The following is a 13240-nucleotide window of genomic DNA, read 5'->3' as shown; positions in this document are numbered from 1 at the left end:
AGTCTACATAGTTTGCAAAAAAGGTCAACAAGGCTTGCTTTTTATTAGATTTTTAGAGGTCATTTGAATTAATGTTTGACTGTTTTTTATTCGGAATTTTTGCTAGAGTTCAACAGGGCTTGCTCTACCAGAAATTTCACTGTACACTTAATCACGTATATTGTATTGATTAGAGGTCAACAAGGCTTGCTCTAATTTAATTTTCAAGGTTATGATTATAAAAATTATCAATATTGTGTTTAGTTTTGTATGGATAACGTATACGTGTTAGCTCTACTTTATTATCTTCAGATGTGTTTATATTTGGCGCACCTTACGAACGATAGGTTAAAGCAAAATTTCTGTTTTGTGTGTTCATTTTATTTTTCTTTCATTTTTCATTTTTTTTTCTTTTTTCCTCCAATGAGTCCTCGGGTGGGGGTCTTTTGGTCATGGTGGTTTTTAACCCCACCTTTGCAAAATTATTGTCATTTATTCAATGATTTTTTATTATTTGCTCTGTTGTTTTCATTTTAAAACAATACAAATGTAATTCATTGAATAAACGACCTTTAATGCAATAACTTGTTCAATTTTCTTTGCAAATAAACTTGGACTCATTGGATTATGATAATGTACAGGTTTTTCTGGTGTATGGTGGATATCCTTTACTGGAAAAATTTGGTTGTGAAAAAACTAATTTTATTGTAAATAAAAACAGTTTTGGGAACAAATTTTGTAATTATTCATGGGATGTATGTGTCAACTTTATATCTCTTTGTAAATCAAGCTGGCATTATAAATGTATAATAAGCAGATGTACGCATGCAGGGGGTATATCCATTAACACCCCCATGGTCAAGTTACCCAGGTTGTTTGATAGTCTGTAATTTGCATTTGTGCACAACAGGGTCACCGAGTGTTAGGTGTCAAGTATGTTTTCACCATAGTTCAATTAACACGTCTAGCATCGAATATCTTAATGTAATTATTGTCGTAATATATCATGTCAGATGTGAATATTATCTCATTACTATTTTTGTCTGTTCTGGCTGCTGGACGCAAGAAATTTTCATGAACTTTGTTTAACCCACCCACCCACCCACATTCCTTTAAACATACGATATAGTATGAATTTTTTCCCCCCATATTTTCATATGAACACTGTTTATTTGTGAGGTGGCGGTTTTTAACCCCACCTTTGCAAAATTATTGTCATTTATTCAATGATTTTTTAATTATTTACTATACAATACAACTGTTTCATTTTTTCATCCCATGGTTTTCTTTATTTATATTTTTACATTTCATTTTGTCAGGTCACTGCCCTTTAAATAAAATTAGATTATTTAAAATTTGTTGTCTTAAACACAATTTGATTTTAAATAATTTTAATTTTTGTAAACGCCAAAACCTAAAAAAATCACATTGTTTTTTACAGGGAAAGAAAGTAGAATGACAGGACAAGAATCTGAAGCAGAGAACCAACAGCTGGATCTGTCCTATTTGACTGTGAAGCAAAAATTTAAAGATAAGAGTTCATCACATCAGGGATCTTTGAAAATAGTTGTTTTAATTAAATGGGGCATAACCGTAATATCCTTTGTGATATTTTTAGCAAGCCTTGTTGTGAGCAAACTTACTCTATTTGGTCTTGTTAACGGCTTGAATGCTGGAAAGGATGCTACAGTTCTCAATTACCAGACTTATTGTATGTGTTTTGTCCTACTATTGGCACCAAACATCATTTCTCTCTTGAGATCGCTTTGGAACATAACTGGATGGTTTGATTTGCCTTGGCCTGGCCTGAAAGCAGTAGGATTGGTGCGTCTTATTACTACAATAGTTTTGATTGAAGTTTATGAAACGGTTCTTAATTTCACTGAAACTGCTCTACATGTTGCGAATGACATCGGAGTATGAGATTTTAATCTGAATTAAGATTAAAAACTGTGGTTTCATTCATATTCAAGGGTATAGGGTATAAGTCTTTGTAGATAGAGTGAAAATATCACATTTTCAAAGATAGGTAAACTCTTGGCCAATGATCCTATCATTATAAATGTTTATAGGAATTGTAACTCAATGAACATTTAATTTCATAAATTCACTTAATAAAATCCGAATATATATATATATATATATATATATATATATATATATATATATATATATATTCATAGAATATCGATGAAACCAAAGTAGAAAATTCATCCGTTCACAAATTGGTTAAGGAAGCATAAAGGCAACTTAGCGTCTTTTTATGACTGTTATTAAAACAATCGTAAAACTAAATTACTGTTTTTGGATCAGACCAATTAATTAGTATTATTCTATGAAATAGATATTCCTTATGATATATTAGTGTAACAAGATATTGGCGCTTCTGATTGATCGAACAATTTCTTCGATTCGACATCAATTACTTTTTTCAATATTGCCAGATCTACTTTTCTCTACTGTTCAGGAGCTCGTTTAATGAAGAGGCCTAAATTTTTTGTCAAACATTAGTCTAGTCCGAAGACTTGCACCAAAACTTAGTCAGGCGTATTTTGCATTTCATATAGCGGCGTAACTAGAGGCGTTAACTTTAGACTAAAGCTTTTGCATTAGTCCTTGACAACGCTGCACTGCACATGAATACAATTGTTTCTATAACTCTGATATATCATCATTTTTGTAGTAAAAAAACTCGGTATCAATAACATATCTTTACTTCAAAAAAAAAAAAAAAAAATACAATCAAATAAAGTTAATGTAAGTTAGTGCATTAGTATTAGCGAGTTTAATCGGCTTCGATTTTATTTGCATTCAATATTAATGCATCTACAGGCAAATACATCGTAGGTTATAAAATATACTGTTCATATGCATGTATATATTACCAAAAAATATAAGCTATTTTTTTCGGGAATCAATTTAAATTTAAAAAAATAAAAGGTAATTTTATTACTAAATGTGATGCAAACTTGTTCATGGTAAATGTTGTAGAAATATAAAAATGGTTTTATAAAAAAACATAATGTAAGTTTATAAAATGCAACACATAAAATTAAGATTAGGGCACTTTTTTATAAAATTCATGATCTCTCTCTCTCTCTCATTCTCTCTCTCTCTCTCTCTCTCTCTCTTTCTCTCTCTCTCTCTCTCTCTCTCTCACACACACACATTTATTCGGGATAAACCCCCGTGTGAACATTGATTCCGGAGAAACTTACGTGGTAATCAAATTATATATTTAACTAGACACAATCTCGTTGCGAGCAACGACGAGGTCTTCCGTCCGATTTTTGGAAGAGGAAATGACCTTGCCTTTTATTTTCATCAACGAAACATATCAGGAAATGCAGATGCGATCTAAAAGAGCGATGGATGAATGATTATACACCCCTTTGGATCCCTAATTTAGGGACCAGCCCCATTTTATTTTATATCAAATAAGAGGTCTTTTGATTTCAATACATTTTGTGTAAAAAGTTTAGAAATTTGTTACCGTTCTTGATTTATCTGGAAGAGATCTTGGGAACGGATAACAAACAAGTTTTGGTTGCAGATTGTTAACCACATTTTTTTTTAGCGTATTTTGTTCAATATTGCTTCTTAAAATTGATTTTTTTTAATTTTGGGACGTTGATAATAAGTTCGGACTTTTGGCTCCTTAAAATCCCTAATTACATAACATAGGAGTAAACAATATTCATGTATAGGTACATAACATATCGATTAACATAATTGCTTCTGTAATGTATTGCAAAATATTTCACAATTAAAAGTTATGATTCAAAGACTTTAGAGCCTTATTGGCCCCTAATTGAAGGGCCAGCCCCTTTTTCTTGATGTGAAAAGAAAGTTCTTCTCATTTTAAACACATTTTGTTCAACAAGAGTTTAGAAAATATGTACCGTTCAAGAGATATCTGGAAAAGATCATTTTAGGGGCCGACCATTATAACTCCTTTTAGGAAGTGGTTAACAAAAAAAAGTTACAGTTACATATTGTTGAATTCTGCTTTTCAAAATGTTTCTTTATTTTGAGATATTGAATACTAAAATGTCAGACTTCTGGCCCCTTAAAATCCCTAATTAAGAAACATAGGAGTAAATAATGTTCATGTATAGGTACATAACATTTCGATTAACATAATTGCTTCTGTAATGTATTACAAAATATTTCACAATTAAAAGTTATGATTAAAAGACTTTAGAACTCTATCGGCCCCTAATTTGAATGGCCAGCCCCTTTTTCTTCATATGAAAAGAAAGCTCTTGTCATTTCAAACACATTTTGTTCAACAAGTAAGTAGAAATTATGTGCCGTTCTCGAGATATCTGGGAGAGATCGTTTTAAGGGCCGACCCTAAAACTCCTTTTAGGGACCGGATAACAAAAAAATTATAGTTGCAAATTGTTAACGACATTATTTGGAGCATCTTTTGTTCAACATTGCTTTTCAAAATGTATCTCCATTTTCAGATATATAAGATCAAAATTTTGGACTGCTGTCCCCTTAAAATCCCTTATTACGTAACAAAGGAGCAAACATTTGTCATGTATAGGTACATAACGTTACGATGAACATAATTGCTTCTATAAAGTATTACAAAATATTTCACAGTAAAAAGATATTATTAGAATACTTTAGAGCCCTTTCGGCCCTTAATTTAAAGGGCCAGTCCATTTTCCATGATGTCAAATGAAAGCTCTTGACTTTTTGAAGTTTTTTTGTTCTACAAGTTCTAACAAAATACTTTTGAGAAAAAAGATATTCAAAGAAAACCACAAAAAAATCATGACGCTTTTTATCTCAATTTTTAAGCTCAGGCGAGCTTCGGTGTTTTTTGTCACAGAACAATGAAAATGCTTCTGTCATATCCACAATCATAGGTCTACAAATCCTGAAAATTTGAATGAAATATCTGATTTCGTTTAGGAGAAAATCACCGGACAAGCCGACCCTCTAAAAATCGTAAAAACGTCAATATCTCTAAAACGGAAATGACGTCATCAACATAAAAAATTTCCAATAACGTTCAGACCAATATGTGTTAGTTCTGAAAGTTTCATTAAAATCAGCCGAGCCGTTCCCGAGAACTCGCGTGCACAAAAATGTGTAAGAAAAAAAATGAAGAATAATAATAAGGGAAACAGAAACAAAGCAATAACAAGAAGGTCTTCCGTTGGAAACGGAAGACCTTAAATATATTTCAGAATTAAAAGTATAATTAGTTCTTTCTAAGTATCTGAATATGACATTACATGTAACTTAAATTGCATTAGTGACAACATACAATTGTCCCTTCATAATATATCTGCTTACTTATGTTTGCGTCTGAACTTTAGCCTACCTATGAGTGGACGTATAATTTTGACCTAACTTCAGTCTGACGTAAAGATGCGCATTTTAATGAAACGCAAATATTCGAACTAGTCCCATATTTACACCGGCGCAGCGCTAAGTCTGGGCTTACTACCCTTTATGAAACGAGCCCCTGGGGCCCGTTTCTCAAAAAGGCCTACGTCCAGGGGTAAGCTTAGTCCGGACTAAATCAGAGACTAAACCTCAAAACCCGACTAAGTTGCGTTTCACAAGAAGTCGGAAACTTAGTCGGTAGTAGATGTGGGTTTAAATCTACGCCTGCTTGTGGGTAGGCGTAAGTCTGTGCACAAAATGGCGAGTGTTTTGTTTCTAAAGCAAAATAAACAAATAATTTTAATTTTTTGGTTTGTTTTACGTGTTATTAAGGAAAACGTTCACACTTCTTTTAAATATTTGTACATGAATGTTTAACTTAAAAAATACATATCGTTCGATAACTGTTCCTATTTCTAAATAAATTAAGATTAAATCCATTTGATAAATAATGGGCTTAAATGTACCTTATTAAACGTATGTAATATACATTACAACTCGTTAAAGAATTTTACCTGAAGTATGAAAAATTAAAGATGTGTATACCCCGATATAAATAAATGATATAAACACAATACTAGATGCTATATACTTTTAAATGAAACATGTATTCCCAACAAGATAGATATATATAAGTACGAATAGATTTTTGATTTTTAAATCAATACTAAGTAAGCATATTAGACTAGAATTTAATGTTTCTAATCAAATTTGCACTTACGAATAGAAACTGATTTCAAAATATGGAGAAAACTCCTTTTAATAGAAGCAAATCAAAACGTTTACAGTATAGTTTGTCCTTGTGTGTGCCTGTATGTTTCTTACCTATATTACTTACAATTTTACAACACGTATACATTCTCATTTTCATTTTTTTTTACTCCTAGTATCTTTACAAAACCGTATGATAGAAACATGTTACATGTATTTTGAATGTTTATGAACTCGCATTTATATACATTCAATTTTTGTTTGTTAAAATATAACTTAAAAACATGTTTTAGAAGCGTGCAGAGTGTGCATCAATTTTTGATTTATCGACAAGCGTTTGTCAAGGTTTTTGAAGATTCTAAAATTTCATATGCACCCCTAATTTTTCGAAAATCAAATTTATTGATCTTATTAAATCTAGGATGAATTGATAAATTGGAAAATTGATCCAATACATATAATCATAGCTTCAAAGCAAAACATAATACGCAGATATACGCTTAGTACTCAGCGGAGATGTCTAAGGTTTTTTACATTTAAACCCTAACTTACGCCTCTTTCAGAAACGCAACATAAACCCGACTAAATATTGGCGTAACCTCGTTAGTTGGACAAACTGAGACCCAAATTTACGCCTTTTTGTGAAACGGGCCCCTGATTTAATACTTTTCATAGAGCGTGGATTGGCAATATAAACACTGACAAATAACTGTAAGGTTGTGTCTTTTAAATTTTAAACAAACAAAATACAACTTTATAAAACATTTTGCTGCATAATGATAGATTACAAGCCATCGCATGTATTTTTCTTTCGTTTTCCATTCAGCCGGATAAAATTTTAACTTTCTTTTTGTGTTTAATTTATCAAATTCAGTTCAATGGCTCTCGCATCAGTTGAAGGCGCATCCATTTTGAATATTGTTGGTGTTCTTGTTTTGTATGCATACATGCAGCTTCATTTACATTGTTTACATTATTTTCCAGTCAATTTCTCCTTTTATAAGTCGATCAATAGAAAAATATTAATTTCATTTCTTTATTTCTTAGGTAAGTGCAATAAAATCGGGTAGTACATCACTGCCACATCAGGGCATTATCACGCGATAACTATAAATAGTTTACTATATTCCTTAATATAAAATGAAGTAGAACAACACTCTCTGGTGTTTTTGTGCCTTAAATGCAAAGACATCGTTGTTTTCTGTTGAATTAGATTACCTTGTCTGCAGCGATGGAATCAGTGGGTCTCTGCATTGTCCTATTCAAAACTTTGACCTCGGGATCAACAATTGCAGGTGTCAGCGGACTGCAAATCGGGCTCATCATTCCAATAATATTTTACACCATTAAAGGACAAAATGATTTGCCATATTTTCGACACTTATCATTTGTGTCGATAATCACCACGCTCGCAGGTTCAGGATTGGTTATATTTATTTACATTAAAGAATCGGAACACGAAGCATGGACTTTGGTAGGCGTGTTTGTTGCCTTTCTATCAATGTTCCCGTATCTAAACAACAAAATATTTGAAGATACAAACAACAACGATAGTGATCCCGACTGTACTGATTCTCCAGACAGTGTTGATATGCAGTCAGGATCAAATAATCCCGACAGTACTAATCCGTCGGATCGCATTCACGCCATTCATTGTGGTATCATGCCTGAAATTGAGATTGTTGCACCAGACAGAATCGACAGACCACCTGTTAATGCCAGGGCTTGGAAAGTTCAAAAAAAATTTGCTGTTTTCAAAAATTGTTTTAGTACTGAAATAAAGTCAGGATCAAACAACCCTGACAGTACTAATTCATCGGATTCCGTTCACTCAAGCTCTTGTTGTTGCATAACTAGAATTGAGAATGGCGAAGAAGACGGAAAATATACTCCTCCTGATAATGCCAGTGCTTGGAAAATTCAACTGATTTCTGCTATTTTCAAAATACTTTTTAGCATTATTGCTACTAGTGCGGTTTTTATAGAGTTTGCGGTGGGAAAAATGGATATGAAAGATGCAGTGATGTTAGGCTGGAATTGGAGTACAAGTGACAGATCATACCGTTTGTTTATTGCTCACATTGTGACGAGTTTAATTGCCTACGTCACCGCTGTCTTTGCCTTTCATACTTGTATACATCGAGGAGCGTTTTTACTCCCCATTCTACTCTCATCACCCGTGGTCTATACTTTGATGGTGTTATCTTACTCTTGTGAGTGGTTTGCTACTTTTCTAGACCAACCTTCAATGTTTTGTGCAAACAGAGTAAACGTTGAGTACAGTGTGTTGGCCATGGTGTGTACCACATTGTCGATCTTTTTGGTTTATGGAAGACTACTCTGGCATCTAAAAGGAGAAGTTTTACTCAAAGAAACTCAGGTAGAAATCAATTCTATACCATCGCCACATATAACACACACATAAAGGCTAAATGCACACATTCTCGATCCTTTATCTTGAATTCATTTAAATTTCTTGCTGTTGTTTTCCCCATCCACACCAGAAAGAACAATATATGATAAGAGTTAAATTTGGCCTCCATAATTCGCCATTTTTTTTTGTTACGGGTACAATAAAATGTTACCTAATTTTTTAGAAGAGTTGATGTAAAATATATTTTTCATCTATTTATTTGATTTATTTGCACTCACTAGCAGTATATGATGTCAGAAGTGACGCCATTTCTATAATTCAATCAAAATCGGCCAAAAATTGACATTTTTCTTATCTATTTACGAATGGGAAATATAGAGCGCATGCTTGAACAAGGAAAAGTTTTTTGTCACTTATTAGTCTTTGCTAGATACATCTCTGATTAAATATCTTATTTGCTCAAGAATGCGCTCTATGTTTTCGAAAGGAAAAACTGCTTGAAAACAAGCTGTTTTACGCTAAAAATGCAAAAAATGGCGGGAAAAGGTTGTCTTTACAATGTCATATTTCTAAATTGAACCAAAATGAATATTATGTAAACACATCACAAACATATCTGTATAAAGAAAACAAAGAATGATAGTCATTTTAGGGAGCCATTTTAGGCCCTTATCATATTTAGTCCTTTAAATGAATTCAAGATAAAGGATCGATAATGTGTGCATTTAGCCTTTATATATATATATATATATATATATATATATATATATATATATATATATGCTTTTGGTACATATTTTAGCTTTTCTGGTACCCTGCATATAACAGTGTGATGCTTGAGCAGTGGATGCTTCTCAATAAAAAAATAAACATAGAACATGGTGCATACAGAAACGACGAGGAATCTGGGAAAAAGGACGATACAACGCCGAAAAGTGACGATACAACGCCGAAAAGTGACGAGATAACGCCGAAAAGTGACGATACAACGCCGAAATGTGACGAGAAAACGCCGAAAAGGGACGAGACAACGCCGAAAAGTGACGATACAACGCCGAATAGTGACGAGATAACACCGAAAAGTGACGAGACAACGCCGAAAAGTGACGAATTAACGCCGAAAAGTGACAAGACAACGCCGAAAAGTGACGATACAACGCCGAAAAGTGACGAGATAACGCCGAAAAGTGACGAGACAACGCCGAAAAGTGCCGATACAACGCCGAAAAGTGACGAGATAACGCCGAAAAGTGACGGGACAACGCTGAAAAGTGACGACACAACGCCGAATAGTAACGAGATAACGCCAAAAAGTGACGAGACAACGCCGAAAAGTAACGAGATAACGCCAAAAAGTGACGAGACAACGCAATGGGTTTACATATGTACAACCATGTATAGAGAGGTAATATTTGTTTGTTCAATGTTAGACAGAAAAGTTAATTTTTTAATTGAAATACTTTGCAGAGTATTATCGTCAATGTCATTTAAATATGTACTCGATTTATTTGTGCTTAAATGCAGGTAAATCGAGTGAAGACTGACAGTTGTTTTAGATGTTAAAAACTGTTTTAAGCTTAATTCTGCCTTTGGGGCCATTTTTTTAGCGTCCACTAATTGGCTGATAGAAACACAATTCTGGATTTTGAAGCGGAATTCATCTGAACCTTCTAATTTAAAAGATCTGATCTTTCACTTCTCACATTATGTCTTAATTGAGCGGATCAACATTTAAGATTTAAAAGAGGTGTGCATGTTTTAAAAAAGGATCTTGCTTGTATCAATTTATTAATTATGCTATCAAAAATATAGACATGAAAACTAAGCAAGGACAGAGCACCAGCGATTTCTTTAATGCATTTTAATGTATGCATGAAATGCATCTCGGTACATTGCATTCTCTTTCTTAAATTCTTCTTCGTAGCACTGTTAAGGCTGACTAAAAAGTTTTGAAAACAACTCGTCTTTTATTACAAGTTATTTTACCATTAATAAATTTGATATTAAATAAAATAACATACTAAACGCCACCTTTTTTGACAATAAGTGTCATCACTTGAATTACCAAAGAACAATATGACAAAAACATCCCCATATTTGAATTTTAAATCCATCTATCATTTAATTGAATATGTCCAGTGGATTCTAAAAAGCGCTGCTGCCTTGTATAAAGTTTATTTTCTTTACGAGTTTTTACCTAATTCGATCGTGCTGTGCATGAACATATCAAATATATGCATCAGCATTTTGTTGCGTGTTCGAGTGGGAAGATGATTTAATGTGGGAAAATAAGCCACAGTACACATTAATGAGGTTTGATTTTTAACAGATTTCTCAACCAAATTGGTTTTAATTGCAAAAAAACGATTTGTTACATTAATTTTGAATGTTTTTTCAATAAAATTTTTCTTTGCTCCTCAAGGAGCTTGACATTGTTTCAAAATGAGTAGTACGAAAACATGATGCATTAGAATTCTTTCTGACTTAAAATAAAATTTATATTTTTTTGCTGAGGAATCATCCTGAGTCTTTTAATATATAGGAAAGGTTAAAGTTTTCCCCCAGATGGGTCAGTTTTTCTCGCCTGGTCCATTGTGCTAAACTTCCTCTGGTGTCTCAGGAAATATGTAAGGTTAAATAGAGGAATGACCTATTCGGCAGTTTTCTGTTTTGAACAACTGAATCGCTTTGAGTTGCCATTTTTTGTTTTGTTTCCCTAACAACCTCACTTGTTGGTTTTGATGTTGGTCTTAAGGTCTGGAGCTGCCTTATAAACTCACTGAGGCCGATAATATCCTGTGGTGGCGTTCGAATCAGTTCCAATATTCTGTTGAGCATAAAGTTTATTTCAATCTGGGTCTATGCATTGTATATTATTAATTAATCCGATAATAATCCGATGATCATCGTCTGATAGCAAAATGCATTTAGATTATTTGTTCAGGACACCGTTATTTATTTAAACCAAATTTTCAGAGTAGAAAAGAAATGCAGCAACTATTAGAGTCTATCCAAAAGATCAGTCAGGGCACATCAGACAAGATCTGTTTTGAGTCTCATATTTTCGTTGACGGCGCTGTCAGAGAAAAAGAAATGACCGAATTTGCCCTACAGCTGATTGGTCTACTGAATGATACTTTACGTAAGTACCGAAATATAAAGACAGAAAAAATTTACCTTATATAACAATAATACAAATAATTGAAAATAATTTTAAATATTACCTAAATGACATTGGAATTAAAAACAATACATGTACCTATGTGAACTCAAAATGATTCATAAAGTAAACTCTACTGATGCTTCTAAAATCTGTTGACACTTCATTAAAAAATATGATTTTCAAAAAAGGATATAAACCTGAATTACATACATAAAAAATCTCTTTGGTGATTCATGCGGAAAGTGGAGATGGCGACTTTGCAGAAAAAACAACATTTTTTTCTGCAACACTCGCTACCTACATGATCCTCATTAATCATTACAGAAAGCATTAATAATTTATATTTAAATTTTTCCTTTAAAATTAATTAATTGTTCGTAAAAAATTGAAAATTTTACTAAAATACTGTTAAGAATGACGTTTACTCAGAATGAAATAGAATTCCACTGATGATAATAAAAAACCAACTATTGTGTGTTATAGACCTTACATGGTAGTGTTATTCTTCACTTTCGAAAAAGTAGGTCAATGACCTACTTTTTGAGTTAATGGCCATTGAATGTTTTTTGAAAATTTAAGATAAATCCATAAAAATTTTACAATAAGATCGAGATTTTCTTAATTGTGAAAATAATATAAATTGCTTATCTCTTTAACAAATGAAATACAGTTTATGAATGGTAGTGACATTAAATAGATACATAGCATAAAGTTTTCAAACACAATTTTTATAGATATTCTAGTCCGAATTTCCTCTTTCCGTTTTCAAATAACTACCTATTTTTGATTCAATATAACAAAAAACTGAATGGTGATAATGCTAAAACATTTATAGTATTAAACTGAGTGTATTGACCTTTCTCTGCTGGGATCAAATTTATATTAGGTCAATGATCAAAATTTTGAGATATGGTGTCTTTTATCATTTTTAGGCATTTTTCAATATTTTTGTAGTGTGTTCCATACGATTATCTAAACGAAAAGGCAAGATAAAACCAACAAAAAATATGCAAAATTATATTGACTAACAAATAAAATCTTAACTTTAATTATTACTTTACTACCAACAATATTTCAGTGAAAAACAAAGTCTGAAAAATATAGTCCGAATTTCCTCTGTTTTGCTAAAAGTCAAACTTTGTCAGAGCCTAATTCCATAATTAAGTATAAATGTTAGTAATAATTCATTTCATAAATACGTTTTGTATTTAAATCAAATTTTACTCATGAAATTGAACTTTTTAACAATCCGGATTTGAGAACTCAAACCCTGAGTAAACAACGTCCTTAACGTACATCAGTATGTTAAATAAAAGACACAGCCAAAATGTTTTCTATAGGAATTTGGGTCTGAAGCATGATTATTTCGCGAAATCCGTGATTTTTAATAGGTTGCTGAAGGTTTCAGCCAATCAAAAAAAAAAAAAAAAAAAAAAAAAAAAAAAAAAAAAAAAACCACAAACAAAACAATACGGGGCGTATAGAGTTCAGTCCTGTTAGTTTCAACAAAGCAGTGAATGTACAATCATTTTCGTACAAAATAGAGGGAATGAAACATGTTCTTGGTGGATGAAAATATATCAGTATAAACCCAAATAATAACC

General features: G+C 32.3%; 1 protein-coding gene across 8 annotated transcripts in view; it reads left to right on the top strand.

Moving 5' to 3' along the window:
• LOC128171954 (uncharacterized) overlaps positions 1-13240 on the top strand; it is a 55766-nt gene that overhangs the window by 15346 nt on the left and 27180 nt on the right. For all 8 annotated transcript variants that reach the window (XM_052837727.1, XM_052837726.1, XM_052837729.1 and 5 more), the window contains 4 exons: positions 1421-1803; positions 7313-8479; positions 9276-9878; positions 11450-11615. In XM_052837727.1, the coding sequence (XP_052693687.1) occupies positions 1421-1803; positions 7313-8479; positions 9276-9878; positions 11450-11615 (2319 nt within the window). The remainder of the gene's footprint in view (positions 1-1420; positions 1804-7312; positions 8480-9275; positions 9879-11449; positions 11616-13240) is intronic.

This window comes from Crassostrea angulata, chromosome 2 (genome assembly GCF_025612915.1).
Source record: "Crassostrea angulata isolate pt1a10 chromosome 2, ASM2561291v2, whole genome shotgun sequence".
Lineage (NCBI taxonomy): Eukaryota > Metazoa > Mollusca > Bivalvia > Ostreida > Ostreidae > Magallana > Magallana angulata.
Note: the sequence above shows the minus strand (reverse complement) of the source record. Positions and strands in the feature narration are given on the sequence as shown.